We start from the raw sequence: 16918 nt of genomic DNA on the forward strand, positions 1-16918 counted from the left end.
TGTGCCCTTAACGTCTCTTCTCCTAGTCGAACAAGCCTATGTGATTGGTCTGAGGATCAATTTGGTTTTGTCTTGGTCCCCTTTAGTTTTTAATATTACTGCATATTTGGACTTTCAAATGATTGAATAAAAGTTCAACTCTCTGGAACTCTATCCCCCCGGCCAACATTCGTAATGCTGACTCACTACCACCTTTCAAAAATCACCCTTAAAACCTCATTTTTTCAAAATCACTTTCAACCCCTGATAACACATTCATCAGGTATTCTCATAATCTTAATTTTTTTTGGTTTATGAAAAGTGTCTGTGAACTTTGAAAAGTGCTATAGAAAATATTGTTATTGAAAATTTCTTATTTTTTTTAAAAATCCCAGATTATTTGTATTCATCTGCTGCCTTTATAAATGTGCTCCCAAATGTATTCTCACCAACCACTTATGACCACCCACCAAAGGATTGTTGACATCTAAACCGTTAAACTTTCAATCTGCCAGATATTTATTTCAGGTCGGGATCTAAATATACCAAAGGTGTATTTTTAACACCTAACGCAGCTTTTCTGTCAGCGGCCTGTTTAGTAATCTGTGTCGAGTGTTGCGCTAAAGATACCTCAGCAGGCTCAGCTCCGTTGTTTACTGCCGCTGATCGGTATCGGCCCTCTGAGGTGAGGCGGAGACTCCTGTTTTCTCACTCTCGGCTTGAGGAAGTATCCCTGTTTTTCTAAGCTTGTTTTGTTTCTCAGACGTTGCCACTGAGCAGGTCCGTGTTGTGACAGGAGCGTCGAGGAATGCACGGCGGGTGTTTACATCTGCAACTACAAACAGAACAAGTCAAAGAGGCAACAGTTAACCTTTACATCAGTAAAAATAAATAAGAGTTTGCCATGAAAAGGAAAAGTTACATTTTCCCAGGCGAGCTGGGATCCAGAAAAAAAAAAAAAAGATTTAAATGTTTATTATTTAAATAAATATTTACATTACAGTTTTGTATAAATCATTTTTAGACAACACATTTGTCTGAAAGCAATCGTTAAAATGAAAAATATTGTGAGGACTGCAGGGAATATAGAAATAGGTGACACAAATCAAAGTGAGATTATAGTTAACGAAACAAAAAATGTTAAGGTAATAAAAAGCGGTGTGCAAGAATCTACATGACAAGATATACAAGTACTGTGGTGTCACTAACAAGGTTAAAAAACAGAAAAAAAGCTTTACACAACATATGGCCATCAAATAATTTCGCGTCACACATTGATTCAGGCACGAACGAAGAAGACAGCTATGGTGAGAAATAACAGTACATGCTCTGATAACCAGGATATGGTTCAGGGAGAAAATAAAGCACATGATTAATGCCCACGCTACGAAGCTAACCCACATTTCTTCAGTCGGGCAAATGTTACAATAAAATGATGACAGAAGATAAGTTTTTAAATGTTTGTTGCTTCAACACAACAACGACAGGTTCAATGTCATGGTTTATATAAAGAGGGTAAGTGGGGTGATTTTAAAATCAATACAAAATAATACAGACACAATAATAAAGGATAAGTAAATCAGAAAGGCTGCATCAGCTGAACAACAACATTTTGTTGTTTTCATCCTGAGATTTGAACCAATTTGTAGACATATGTTTATTCTAATTTAAGTGTAGGCCATTCTTAGTCCGTGGAGCTTCATCATCATCATCATCTCTGGAGGACTGTCATACTGAAGCTGTTTTTGGTGCGGGGGACTTGGTTCCGCTCACAAAGTTATACACCAAAAATTGAGAAGTTCCAAAGTATTGTGTGGCGAACAATTTCCCGTCTGGCGTGGGATCGGAGAAGGCGACCTCATCCTTGCTCAGGTAGGAACCGTAAATGAAGTTGTTCCTGCGGATCAGAACAAAGGATTTGTGCTCAGTCTTTATTTCACCTGGTTGAGAAAAGATGAACCTTGCACACTGACCTGAGACACTCCAGTAAGCGCGAGGCGATGCCCTTACGCCTCATAACGCTGACCACCCAGATGCGGCTGATGCCACAGATCGCTGGCTCGGGTTTGACGGAGCAGCACCAGGCTCGCTGGCGTTCGAACATCACCTTCTCTCTCTCAGAGCCCTCTGGTGCAGGATCCTCTATCACCCTGTGACCCTGAGGGCACATGGAAGACTTTTCTAGCCAATATGTAATAGTCAAATAAAAACAAAGACCAATAGGTCGTTATGGCCCACCAAAGACTTTTGATACAATCCTAGACCTTTTTGGGATAATCTTCATGCCCAATGTTTCTGTCAGCATTGTGATCCATGAACTTTACAGTACTTTACTGTCCATACCTTTTAACCAAAATGAAATGATTCGTTCTGGAACTACAAACTTGTCATTATTTATCGCTCATATAACAAAAGAGATTTAGTTTGGCTTTTGATTTTGTTGAAAGGCTACGACTCAGTTGCTTTGTATACTATAATTTATTTTTCAATGAAAGCATATTTAATAACATTTTGGACCTTTTAAATTTCAAGGTATTTAAGATATTGGATGAGATTTTAAAGTCCTTTGAATGTCATTTCTAAAGACGTTTCTTTACTTTTAATATTAGGGTTCCTACAGTTTAAGATACAGTAAGTTCATGACTTATTTTTTAACCATTTTTAATAATTTCTTTATACCATTTAAAAATTATACACAAGACCAACTTGACAATCAGACAAAATAAAAAATAAAAACCCTAAATCTAATTCCCATCGAAATACACTTCTCATGTTGCTTGAAGCAAAAGTCTCTATGAACCAGATTTATGAAAGAAACTAAAATCTGACTTATAATGTGTGACATTGTTTAGATTTTGGAAAATCTTATTAAGGCCTTTTTTAAATTTTAGATTCATGAATTTTATTCTTATGGATCCAGGAACCCTGAATATGCATTTTTAAATAATTTGAAGCAAACTAAAAACTCAAAGCATTGTGGGTCATGCAGAGTTCAAGGGAAGATTTTAAATTATTAAACTTTACCAACAATAAATCTGGAAATGCCCCCAAAAAATGAGAAATTGATGCAGAAAGTCTGTGTGTTCAGGTGGAAGTGCTACAGTGTTATAAGGTGCTCGATGATTTATGCTAGTCATGGTCTGATGAGGCTTCATGAAGCAGTGTCATGTTGTTTAGACGTCAGTAGGTGGCGCCATCAGTTTGAAAATGATTTGATGGCTCATTAGAACAGTTGTACAAAACAAAGATAAATAGTGCAGAGACCGCCATCAAGTGGTGACACATACAGGTGAAATAAGTGACACTGTTTCATGAAGCTTCATCAGACCATCACTACTTTATGCTTTAATTAGCTCCCAATAATGTAGCAGAGACCAAATCTGTCTAAACAAATCTTCTTAAACTAGTGCAAGGTGTGAACTTCTTAGTTCTGCTTACGCTGATATCGTATGTTGTCTTATTTCTTCTATTTGATAATGTCACCACAAAAAAATCTTTAAAACACTGGCAATTAAAGTTTCTGATTCTAAATTAAGCACAGGCACAATAACCACCATAGACTCACAGCAGTAGTTATAGTGTATGTACAAACATTTTCATAAATGTTTCTAAGCCCATTGTGAAGTTCTGGTCAATCCTATATTAGTCAGAAAGTTGATTTAAAAAAATGTGAAATAATTGTACTGTGAACTTTTATGCTTTTTCCAACACAAAAATAGTTAAAAAAGCAACATATAAAAATTTCTGAGAAGAAGTTAGAGCGAATGGAGTGACTCACCTCTTGAATATGCTCTGCTATTAGACAGCCGGCCACTTTCTTGTCATTAGAGATGAAGAGGAAGGTTTTGGTCTTAGAGGGGCACTTGGTCTCCACCTGCTGGAAACCGAGGTCATTGTCCACCATCTCTCGGATCTCTTCAACCTATCAATCAAAGAGTTCATGGCGTTATTTGTGTCCAATGAATGGACACTCTGACCACACAGAAATCAAAAGGCAATCGTTTTTCTCATTTGACAAAAAGAGAACTTGGTGTACCTTCTTCAAGGCATACTTAGGATCATCTGGCAGCACAAGAATGATTTTCCCATCAGGAAACTCATTCAGTATTCTTTCTTTTTTCCACCCCTAAAAACAAAATTCACATTAGAACTATTCATGTCTACCATCTGGATCTGCAAAGAGAAATTCACTTTTCTTACAATGTATTTTACGGCGCTGACGAACTGGTTGTGAAATAGCAAATGTTGAGATTCATCTTCAGGGTTTGCGGCCGAGTAGAGCATCCCACATACATTGCAGGCCACAGCGCCGAAGTGCTTCTGTCCAGCATCCTGAGACCAGAAATACAAATTAATCCTGTAGCATAATCATCTGGTTGAATGACGCGTTAAGTTAACGTCTAATTCCGACATCTGTTTTTTGTTCAACATCTAATCCATCATTTCAATTAAGGTCAGAGTAACTCATCCACTTACGATAATTGTTTGGGAGCTGTCTTTATCGGCTTCTTTTAATTTCCTGACTTCCTTTTGTAGTGCAGCGTCCGAGATGGGAGTCTCTGCATCTTGTGTTTTTGTTGTTGCACTTTTACTGAACACAAACATATGATATTGAACACTGGAGAGTTTGAATAGTCATTTTAGGTTATGGTAGTGGCGAGTCTTACAGTTCATCAGAGGTGTCAGATGTCTTCTCTGGTTTCTGGTGTGTTTCCGCTGGTGACGCAGCATCAGAGGCTGTAAGAAAAGTCCATTTCAAAAGTCATACTGGCAAAAACAAACTAAATAATATTACACGTTTCCCCCCCCCGACAGTTTATATTGTAATCAGAGATTTAAAGTGACAACACATTTTCTTATGAATATACATTTTAAAGCATCAAACTGAGTCAAATGCACCAATAAGTAAAAAACAAAGAGTCTGTAGAAATCATCTGCTAAGAAAATTTTTCAGGGGTTTTAAGCATCATGAGCATGATAAAGGTTGACATGCTTGAGTATTTACTTTCTCTATTGTTGTCAAATTTGTTTGGTATTTCCTTTTTCACATTCACATCAACCATTTAATGTGAATGTTTGCTTGCATAAGAAAAAAACATTCACATCAAGATTGTTCAGTTTGTTTACGCAGAAAAAAGTGTACATTTGAATGTAAATCACAGATATTTGCTAATTGATGAAAACCAAGACTAGATTGAAATCAATCCATCAATTTAATAAATAAGTATTTATCAAAATAATGGTCCTAAAAAACACAAATGTAAAGTATTGGTTTAGAACCATTTATGAGCATGCATGGTGGCGGCAAACATCTGTGTAAAGAAAGCAGCTGCATCATTATATTTACAAAAGAAAACGAGATGAAAGGTTGTTGTATATAATTATAGCGTTAAACAAATGATGGTGTAAATGCCCTTTGAAAAGGTTTTTACATTCTACTAATACTAATAATCTTATAATATAATAATAATAACTGCCGGATATAAAAATGTAATTTATCTTGGAAAAAAGGAAAAAAAAAAAAAAGCTCATTGCACATTTTCTGACAAATTCACTGCCATACTATATCAATTAAACTACCTGCATAAGAAAAATATATAAATGTTAATTCTAATGAATAACAAACCTCACCTGTTAAGACACCTTCTTGTTTTAGGGTATTTTCAGGTAACTCTGAGACGTCTGTTGAGGTCAGGGGCAATGGAGGACCTGAAGCATGTGGTTTATCCTAAACAAAACAACAAAAGGATGATTTATTGTGATGACTCTTTAATTTAGTGGATAATAAAATGAAAGAGTATTTGAGCTTGTGAGTACCTTGTTTCCACCAGCCTCTGACGACAGGGGTGTTTCTTGTGGAGTTGAAGCAACGCTGGACTCAGCAGCAGTTGGTTTCTGCTCAGACGCAGATTGCTTAGCCGTCTTTTCAGATGTTGCCGGGGTTGTTCTGGAAGAAGCACTCAACTGTGTTGAAGCAGGAGCTGGGTTCTTAGTGGGAGCAGGACTCGCAGTAGGCTTTATCTGATCAGGTGACCTTAGCGGAGGCAAAGCAGTTGTTGCCATGACAGCCGGAGCTGCTACATTAGAGGTTCTGTTCGGGATTGTTGAGGCAACTGGCTTTGTCTGGACAGTGGCTGCCGTCGTCTTCGCTTTGATTTGTCCAGCATGACCCGTCTGAGGCACAACCTTGGACAGATTTTGCGTGGTCGATGGAGAGAACGTCGGAGGCCGAGTCGTTGCGGTCAACTGGGTTCTTTGTGGTGTTGATGTGGACACACGAGTGGGCTTCACAGGTAGAGGGTCATCATCCAGTTCAAAATCATCAAATGAGTACTTGGGTCGAGGCCTGTACGGTTTGTATTCTATTGGTCCAGTTTTCTTAGCGTTTACTCCATTAGGCATGGGAGGAGGAACTGCAGGAAGTGTTCTTTTACCTGACCCTCGGGTAACTTTCGGGGCAGGCTTTGAAGGAGCCGGTTTAGGTGGAGACGAAGAAGGAGGAGTGCTCTTTGCAGTTTGTGATCTTGTACTTTGTCTTGTCGTTCTTGTGGTTTGGGCAACTGGTGATGCAGCTTCAGTTTTGTCTGGCTCTACTTTCAAAGGATCGGTTTTAGGAGGTGGTTCTTTGGAGCTTTCAGGGGCAGCAGGTGCAGATTGAGGGACTACAGTTTGAGGCGTTTCTATTTTAGCAGGCTCTGAGGTCTCAGGCTCTTCCTGCTTCTGAACTGCAGGCTTGCTGTTAGTGGGAGGTGGTAAAGTTGGTGGCAGACTTGTCGTTGATTTCACGGTATTGGCCGTGAAGGGAGAGGGTACAGTAAGGGGCAACTGCCAGTCCATATCAGCAAACATCTGATTGGCTTGGTCTGATTTTAGCTTCTTCATGCGTGCCCATGACATCTTCTCTCTCTGAAGTTCGACCTGCCTAAGCCGCTGGTATCTTGTCAGTTTTTTTTTCTCGTGCACCTTCAGCGGCACAGAGACCTGGCTGATGAAGAAACGTCTTTTCGGGGTGTCTGCGGCAGGCTTAGGTTCGGCCAAGTCAGCGGTCGAGGGTTGTACGACGGGAGCCTCTTCAGCGGGAGGTTGAACCACCTGGCTGGTTTCTGGAGAAGCAGTGGGTAAAACACTGACGCTGGCTAGTTCCTGTGTGATAACAGGTTCCGCTTTCTTGATGCCTTCAGTCTTGCCTGCAGCCCTCTTCTCCTCCTCTATTTTCTTCAACAGCATGCTGTCCGTTGCAATGTCCTCGGCGATCTCCTCACAAAGAGCCAGGAGGTTCAGTTGCTGGCGGCTGGTAGTTTTCTTTGAGGCAGCAGCCTTCTGCTCGGCTAGAGCTGCCAGGCGAGCTTTTGTTTTGGCTTGCGTGTTCATTTCTTGTTTTTTGGGTTTTATCGCTACAGGTGCCTTTTTCTCAACTTCAGTGACTGAACTGTGTTCTGATTTCGGACAAACAGCTTCACCCTTTGTGTCTATGATCTTTTCTTCAGGCTTTTCTGCAGGTATGGCATCAGGTGCTGGCTCAGGTCGTTTTTCTATCACCATTATGTCACCGTCTTCCTGTTGGTCTTCCTCTGCAACTACAATCTCACGACCGATCTCGATGTCCTCCATCATCTGCACCTCTTCTTGTTGCACCTCTACATTCATTGTTTGGCCATTGTCGGCAATAGCAGAGGCAGAAATTGTGATTGGTGCCTCTTCACTCTGAGGACCTGTCGTCTCCTCAGCATCACCTGTGGCTTGATGTTGCTGACCTTCACACTCTTGGACAAACGTTTGTTGTAACTCGTCCATAGCCACGACAGACTCACTCTCAGCATTTAACTCATCAGACAGACCGGACTCAGCTGCAGCTTGAGTGATGATGTCAAAGTGGATTTCACTGGTCAGAACTGGTTCCAATACAACATACTGCTCAGAGGTGGCGTTGGGTAATATTTGTGTTGTTTCGCTATGGTCCTGAAGTTGTTCGGAAACATCAGGAGGGTAAATATACTGACACAAATCACTCTTTCCTAACAGATCAGTTGATTCAACCAACTTGTTTGGACTGTTTAGTGTAACTTCTCCAACTTCTAGAGGTGCAGAAGTTGTCCCCATCTGTGCAAGTGATTGACTCTCTGGAAGGGTGGTGGACTCAATCTCCACAAGTTCTTGGGATTTCCTCTCTGCATGGTCTATCATGATACCCTGCTTGTCTTCGGTTATCAGGCCCTTTTCCATTTGCTGCAACTGAGTTGTCGTTTCTTGTTTGGGCTCAAGAGCTGTGAAATCCAAGTTGAGCGCCTCCTTTTGGTCCAATGATTCATGCTCTATCACATGCATCTCTCTTGATGTTTCTTGGTTAAACTGCTGGCCCTCAATAGATACATCTCCATTTAGTATATCCGTTGAAGAATCTTCAGTTCTCTGATGCAACTCCACTGTGGAGCTCTGGGTCATTAGCTCCAGTGCCAAATCTCCAGTGTTTAATTCCCCATCCATGTTTGGTAAAGGGGATACATCTGATATCTGCAGCACATCAGTTGCTGGATCACTGTTTACTTGCTGCATATCAGGTGTGAGGTGAGTTGCATTCTGCTGCATCTCATAAGTTGAATTTTCATTCATGCCCTGCAGCTGATTTGTCAGATCCTCACCGCCCTCAGCTGCGTGGTACGAGTTGACTGGCAGCAAATCATTCGTTAGTTCTTGGTTTGTTTGGTGCATCTCAGTTATTGACTCCATCGTCTCCTGTACGCTGGCTTGAGCACCTAATGATAGCTGTGTCCCAGTTGTTGATACATCATTTACCAGCTGTAGCTGTGAATATACCTCACTCGTAGGACCTTCGGTCATCTGCTGCAGCTCACTCGTAGGACCTTCGATCATCTGCTGCACCTCACTCGTAGTGCCTTCAATCATTTGTTGCACCTCACTCGTAGGACCTTCGGTCAACTGCTGCATCTCACTCGTAGGACCTTCGGTCAACTGCTGCATCTCACTCGTAGGACCTTCGGTCAACTGCTGCATCTCACTCGTAGGACCTTCGGTCATCTGCTGCACCTCACTCGTAGGACCTTCGATCATCTGCTGCACCTCACTCATAGGACCTTCGATCATCTGCTGCACCTCACTCGTAGGACCTTCGATCATCTGCTGCACCTCTCTCGTAGGACCTTCGGTCATCTGCTGCACCTCACTCGTAGGACCTTCGGTCATCTGCTGCACCTCACTCGTAGGAGCTTCGATCATCTGCTGCACCTCACTCGTAGGACCATCGATCATCTGTTGCACCTCACTCGTAGGACCTTCGATCATGTGTTGCATCTCACTCGTAGGACCTTCGATCATGTGTTGCATCTCACTCGTAGGACCTTCGATCATCTGCTGCACCTCACTCGTAGGACCTTCGATCCCCTGTTGCACCTCACTCGTAGGACCTTCGATCATCTGCTGCATCTCACTTGTAGGACCTTCGATCATCCGTTGCACTTCACTCGTAGGAGCTTCGATCACCTGCTGCACCTCACTCGTAGGACCTTCGATCATCCGTTGCACTTCACTCGTAGGACCTTCGATCATCTGTTGCACTTCACTCGTAGGACCTTCGGTCATCTGTTGCACTTGACTCGTAGGACCTTCGATCATCCGTTGCACTTCACTCGTAGGACCTTCGATCATCTGCTGCATCTCACTTGTAGGACCTTCGGTCATCTGTTGCACTTCACTCGTAGTGCCTTCGATCATTTGCTGTACCTCACTCGTAGGACCTTCAATCATCTGTTGCACCTCACTCGTAGGACCTTCGATCATCTGTTGCACCTCACTCGTAGTGCCTTCGATCATTTGCTGTACCTCACTCGTCGGACCTTTAATCATCTGCTGTATCTCACTCGTAGTGCCTTCCATCATCTGCTGCACCTCACAAGTAGGACCTTCAATCAACTGTTGAACCTCAGCTGGACACTTTTCAATCATACTTTCCACCTCAGTAGCCGGACCTTTGCTGATCTGCTGTACCTCAGTTGTAGACCCTTCAAACTCTTGCACTTCAGTTGTAGGACCTTCAATCATATTTTGCACTTCATTTATAGGAGTTAAAATAATCTGCTGTACCTTACTCGTTGTCCCTTTAATAAACAGTGGCCCTTTGGGAGTGGGACTTTCGATCATCTGTTGCACTTCAGTCGTAGGACTTGGAATGATCTGCTGTACCTCACTTCTAATCCCTTCATTTATCTGATGCACGTCAGCTGTAGTACCTTCAATTGTCCTCTCCACCTCATACTCTGGACCGTCAATCATTTGTTGCACCTCAGTTGTAGGACCTTCAATTGTCCTCTCCACCTCAGTCTCTGGACCTTCAATCATTTGTTGCACCTCAGTTGTAGGACCTTCAATTGTGCTCTCCACGTCAGTCTCTGGACCTTTGATTATTTGTTGCACCTCAGTTGTAGACCCTTCGATCATCTGTTGCACCTCAGTTGTAGAGCCTTCGATCATCTGTTGCACCTCAGTTGTAGAGCCTTCGATCATCTGTTGCACCCCAATTGTAGAGCCTTCGATCATCTGTTGCACCGCAGTTGTAGAGCCTTCGGTCATCTGGTGAACCTCAGTTGTAGAGCCTTCGATCATCTGGTGCACCTCAGTTGTAAGCCCTTCAATCATCTGTTGCAATTCACTTGTAGACCCTTCAATCATCTTTAGCACTTCAGTCTTTGGACTTGGAATTATCTGCTGTACCTCACTTGTAGTCCCTTCATCCATCTGATGCACAGCAGTTGTAGGACCATCAATTGTCCTCTCCACCCCAGTCTCTAGACCTTCGATCATCTGTTGCACACGAGTTGTAGGACCTTCAATTTTCCTCTCCACCTCAGTCTCTGGACCTTCGATCATCTGCTGCACCTCAGTTGTAGACCCTTCAGTCCTCTGTTGCACCTCAGTTGAAGAACTTTCTGTGATCTGCTGCATTTCAGGTGTTAATTCTTTATTAACCTGCTGCTCACTGCTGATCAGCTGTTTTTCAACTCTGGAATCATTAGTACCCTTCTGTACGTCAACAGCTGAATCAAACGCTACATGCTCTGCCTCAGCTGTTGAATGCTGGAATATTGGTTCCATTGCAAAGACCACATTTTGAATTCCACAAATTGGCTTTTGTGTTTGTATCTCTGTTGATAATGCTTTGATCATCGCGTGGGTCTTAGTAGAGTCGTACAATGTATGCTGCATCTCATTTGTTGAATCTTGGTTCATCAGTGGAATCTCAGTTGTGGAGTGTTGGTTTAACTGCTCAGCCTCTTCTCGCGTTTCCTGTTGAGACTCCTGCATCCGACTTGTTGAGTCAGAGTTTCTCTCTTGCACATTATACACTGAATCTTGATACATTTTCTGCAGTTCTCCAGTTAAATCCTGTTGCTTTTGCTCCATGCCACTTGTTGAATTTTGATTGTTCTCACCTTCATGCATCTTCTGAAGACTTGTACTCTGAATGTCCAGAAAAGACACATTAAGATGCCTATTAATATATGTTGGACCATCGTCGTCTTTATCGCATTCTGGACTACTTATAGGCTCGTAGACCATTTGGTGCTCAAGGGTATCAAACGTAGATTGATTATGGATCTTTCTTTCCTCCTCTAGAAGTTGAGATTGTTTTTGACTGACAAATGCTTCTTTTGTAGTTCCTTCACCTTGTTTCACTTGTTCTTTGATATTTTCATTATGCACTTCTTTATAGGTGACGGAAGTATCTTTGTTTTCATGCATGGCTGAACAAGCATCACTTCTACCAACTTCCATGGGTGAAGGTGCAACAGCTGAATCGTTATCAGCTATGGTAACTTTCTCACAGACATCTGGCATCACAAGTTCTTTGTCAACAGAAAAAATCTCAAAGGGTACTGAAGAAATATCTTCATTATCTCTCAAGGCCTCACATTTCACATCTGTGCTTCCCAGACTGCTTGAGTGTTCCAGTAGAGCTCTAGTCTTGGGCTGGCAAACAATATCCACCTTAGTGCTTTCTTGACTACAAGATGAGACAACTTCTGGTAGAGCAGCAGGCCCCATATTTTTTTCATCCTGAAGAGCTTGCTCACTGAATCTTTCAAGGCTTTTTGTACTCGTCTGATCATTTTCAGGCCCTCGGTCTGAGGCAATCTCAGTTAAAACTTTAATATCATCAATTTTCTGTCCTGGGGAGCAATTTACATCCTGGTTGACAGCCAGTTCTATATATACTCCATCAACATTTTCAATGACGTCACTCTCAGAAATCCTGGTGGACACTTGTACAGTTTCAACATCCTGGGTGGGTTCTATGGCACCCTTAAGTGTTTTCCGTCCATCTGAATAAGATGCAATCTCCAGAGTCCGTCTCACATGTTTGGTGTCTTCAATATCTCCACTGGCTGAACTAGATGACACGAGTTCCATATCACAACTCATTGTATTTCCATGGATCTGATGGATTTCTTTTTGACAGGAAGGTGCGGCTAGAGTGTCATCCAAGCATGTTTTTTCCTGTTCACTTTCAACTTCAACACTAGAAGTGACTTCCTCAATTTGATTTTCTGTGTCTGCAGTCATTTTGTTGTCACTCTTAGAATGATGCGCCTCATTTGGGGTAGTTTCCAATTGAACATGAAGCGCATGATCAACGACAAGTAGACAAACTTCATCCAACCGATTTACGGGACTCATGATCACTTGATCAATTTTTGCAGTTACAACCATGTTTTCTTCCTCTGTGCTGGGAACTTCATTAGAACTTGGCAGCTTCTCCATGTTTCCTTGAGCCTCACGTTCAACATCACTGTAGATATTTGCGGAGTCCGGTTCAACTGTGTCATTCTGTAATACAGCACAACTAGATTGTTCAGTCATCTCCTGTATTGGTATATCAACGGAAGGATTCTCATTTAAAACTGCCTTCGTCACAGGAATAACCTCCATCTCTACGTAGGAAACGGCCATCTCTGTGATGACCTGCTCCCTGATTTTTAAGTCTCCACTCACAACGCTGTTTTTTTGGTTTTCCTCATAAGTCATTGAATCCAAAGACACTCTTGTAGTTTGGAAACCAATTTCTGGTTCGTTCAGAGGTGCATCCAAATGATCCTGACAGTCACTGGTGGCACTTTTATGAGATTCAACACCTGATGTATTTGATGAAGGATCCGGCTGTAGCAGATTTCCTTGTGATTCAGCGGAAGATGTGATTGTCGACCACTCTGATGTTGACTGCAGAGAATATTCCTTGTCATCTTCATTAAGAGAAGAATTTTCTTTTTGTTTTATTGCATGATCAACTTCCACTGAATTTCTGGCAACACACATTTCCCGATGTTGATTTTCTGATGAGAAATGAGAAGAGAGTGTTGTTGAATTCCCACTTTCGGATTTGGGGTTGATTAGATCATTTTGTGTGGCTGTTCGTTCATGGCCAGATCCAGTAATTTCAACCAATGTGTCTCGGTCTTTCTGGCCTTTCAAAAGCTCTTTGCAGTCACCTTCTTCTGTAACTGTTGTTGATATGCTGGTGCCAACTTGGTGGCTGTGAGATAACTGACATGACGTCTCACTTCCAGTTGGGGTAACGGTGACAAAGCTTTCATTCGCTTTAATGAATTGATCCTTAAACTCTTCACCGCCCTCATCATGTGGATTCAATGTTGCTTTCATTTCTTTTCCATCCTGAGGAGCAGCGTCACATGCCGTCACAATCCGATTTTCTTTTGCATCGACCTGCTCTTCATCAGTTATGTTCAAACAGCGTTTGTTTACAACTTGACTTTCCTTAACCTGCACATTCAAAGCTCTAACTTGGTCGTTTTCTGTTGGAATCATCCTGAGAATTTCATCTTTAGTTTCGCTCTCTGGTTCACAGGCATGTTCAGAGTGTCCTTTTACAACTTTTACACCATCGATATGCCCTGTGGGTTTGTCCATAGAATTTCCAATTACCATGTGGGTTTGTATCTCAAGTGAGTTATGAAGAGACAATACTTTTTCACCATTAGAAGAAATGGCTTCTTCTAATGTCTTAGTGTCCTCTGAAGTTTTTGGAAACTCAAACCCAACATCTGTGTCTTTATGCGTTACTTTTGTGGCGTCGGTTAGATTGGACTCGTCCCCTGTGTTTACATGAATTGTTGGTAAATTTTCATCAGCACACATTTGTTTTTGACTTATCGCCTCATTACGTCCTTCCACATTCTCAAAGTTATCAATTTTACTACTTGTAGCTTTCCAAAGCGTACTCTCATTTAGACCCTCTGGTTGTCTTTCAAAGTCTTTTGTTGTTACGTGAGCCACAGAACTTACTGAGGACTTGAACTGTAAAGAGAGCAGATTTTCATTCATCTGCTTATCTTTCGTCACATCATTTGCAACGTTCTCCAGGGCCCCGTATGCAAAATCTTTTGTGTCCGTAACAGAATCCAACATTGCCCTGTCTTTGGGGTTTTTAGTTGACTTCAATGCTGCATTTTCCTCACTGTGATTTTCTGGGTTGCAGCTTCCCTCCACCACATCAACATCATTCCGACATACCAATACTCCCTCACTCTCTAGACATTCTTCTGTTTTGGTATCCTGATCACAAGGCGTTTCATTTTGCTGAGTCATTCCATTTTCTGGTCCGTTGATGTCAAAATGTCTGTCTTTCGTTCTTTCACTTTCAGGTCTCGGACAATTTGTTTCCCCTGACGATGAATAAATCTCACCTTTGACATCTTCCGTATATCGTTCTTTTGATAACGCTTCATTGGAATTGGACACCATTTGACCTGCTTTCTTAGACTTCTCATCCGTTGATGCGTCAGTGTTCATAGTTTCAGACACAACATTTGATTCCGTTCTGTTATTACAGCTGACTTGTCTCTGTGCTTCAGGCTGAGGTCCTTCTTTTATTTCACTCCGATTCCATGTGTCACCTGAAGGAGCAGCTGACAAATCGCCACTCTCCACTTGCACATCCAACTCTTCGGCTTTACGTTTGATTTGAACCTGGCTTGAATAGATACAATGATCAACATCATCCTTCACAGTGACAGGGCTAACTCCACCATCAACCCTTATTAACTTATCTTCAGATGCTGAGAAGGTGTTTGCTTGAGCTTCACCATGAGAGGCACTTGCGGCTTTAAGGAGCTTGGCTTTTTTGTGAGGCGGATACGAAATGGATTTGCTGGAATCATTGGTAGGGAGAGGCTGATTTGATGAATTGGCAGGTTCACTTAATTCTTCTGACAGTTTTTTCTTGACACGAGGAACTGCAGTCATATCTTGCATACTGGCTTCATTGAGAGACTCACTGATGGCGGCTGGTGCTGTGTTAGATTGTAGAACATCCCCATCGTCTTCCAACCTTGGAATCTTGGGCTGAGAATCCAGTGGAGATGATGGTCTCTTTGGGGCTGGCATTCTGTATGTGAAGGAAGACAGTGGGTTTATGTAAAAAGCCATGGCATTACACCTTTTAAACACATAAAGCTGCATCTTCACTTCATCATGAGTCACTATACATCTTTAACATGCACACAAACGTCTGTAGCACATATCTTTACCTCTCTGGCAAATATAAAAATATACCCAAATGATCAAAACATTACATACAAATTAAATAATTTATTTATACCACAACTTTTCATTAAATTGACCTCTTAAAATGTCTTGATTATACCAAGAGTGATAAGATAAGGTGGGAAAGTTTTGAATTTATGTTTACACATTACACATGGATGAACTTCACTAACTATTTATTGCCAACTTTTTTTTTTTTACCAAATAAAGTCAATGCAAAAGAGCTATTTGATATATTTTTTATAAATACCACACTAAGCAGAAGGCCATCTAAAAAAATGTAACTTCCATAAAACTGATATATATTGCACATGCTAACTTTCAAGAATATTGGTTGGTCATTCTATAGTTTAAATCATAAAGCAATTTATTATTGATAGTTGAAATCTCAGAAATGTGGGAAAAAATTCACAACACAAACAACAAATTTATGCCACAAATCATTTTAAAGAAGATCGTCGTTTTCACTTAAAACAAAAGTTTTACTATACATTAGTTTTATCTTCATAGATTTCCTACAGAGGACCTGAGATATGTGCAAGTTTCCTCTTGCCTAAAGAAGATGAAAATTACCAATACCAAGAATATAAGAAGGAATGGATGATTGGTTCAAACATAGTTATTATTTATTTACAGTTATACACCCGTTAACAGTTTAAAAAAAGCAGGCAGTCAATAAAAGTGAGGAAAAACTATTTGCAGCTAAGAAATCTGGGTCGATCATAATAAAAGCTAATTTAGGCAAAGTGACTACTATAGCAAATGTTGATCCAAAAACACATATAACGAACTAAATAGGTTATTCGTTGTTCAGATAACGGCAATACACTAAAAATAACGATTCCCTAAATATTGTTATTGACGAAATGCATTTGGCGAATGAACTTGTGACTCTGATTTCTCAGTTCAAGAGCATCTTGTAAAAAAGCTAGTTTGAAGCAACAAAAAGCTAGCAAAAAAATCAAAGAGAACGCTTTAAGAGGAAGTTTGGTTCCGAACGAACGAGTGGAACTACGCAAGAAAGGCACGATACGACTTTAAAATCGATCCCAGTCGTCAGGCGTCATCGGTGCTGCTCGCTTGTTGACACTAGTTGTGGATGTTCGGAGGAGAGTAGCAGCTAACGTTAGCAGCACCAACTCGGACGACATACGCCGCTGAAGCGAGCTCCAAACGCATTCAAACGGGAGCCGCAGACAGAGGCTACAGCCACGATAGATGCAGATGACTCGAAATAACTCTACGTGCGTGAATTATACTCACTTTGACGTTTTCTTTTTCCCAACAACAGCTGTTTTCTCTTCTTGTTCCTGTGAATAAAAATGAACTGTACTTCCGGAGAACGGCACCGGACGTGACGTAGAGG

The 16918-nt window shown here is 41.4% G+C and overlaps 1 protein-coding gene across 1 annotated transcript; it reads right to left on the reverse strand.

Moving 5' to 3' along the window:
• Positions 1-939: 939 nt before the first annotated feature.
• LOC148082097 (uncharacterized) lies at positions 940-16891 on the reverse strand. Its single transcript, XM_087789197.1, has 10 exons — positions 16816-16891; positions 5797-15394; positions 5611-5707; positions 4647-4716; positions 4456-4570; positions 4180-4311; positions 4016-4105; positions 3758-3901; positions 1953-2137; positions 940-1876 (listed from the first exon to the last, which is right to left on the reverse strand). Exons 2-10 carry the CDS (start codon positions 15391-15393, stop codon positions 1708-1710), a joined length of 10599 nt encoding a protein of 3532 aa, XP_087645323.1. The 5' UTR covers position 15394; positions 16816-16891; the 3' UTR covers positions 940-1707.
• Positions 16892-16918: the final 27 nt, after the last annotated feature.

Source organism: Callionymus lyra, chromosome 4 (assembly GCF_982586985.1).
Source record: "Callionymus lyra chromosome 4, fCalLyr1.hap1.1, whole genome shotgun sequence".
NCBI classification, from domain to species: Eukaryota; Metazoa; Chordata; class Actinopteri; order Syngnathiformes; family Callionymidae; genus Callionymus; species Callionymus lyra.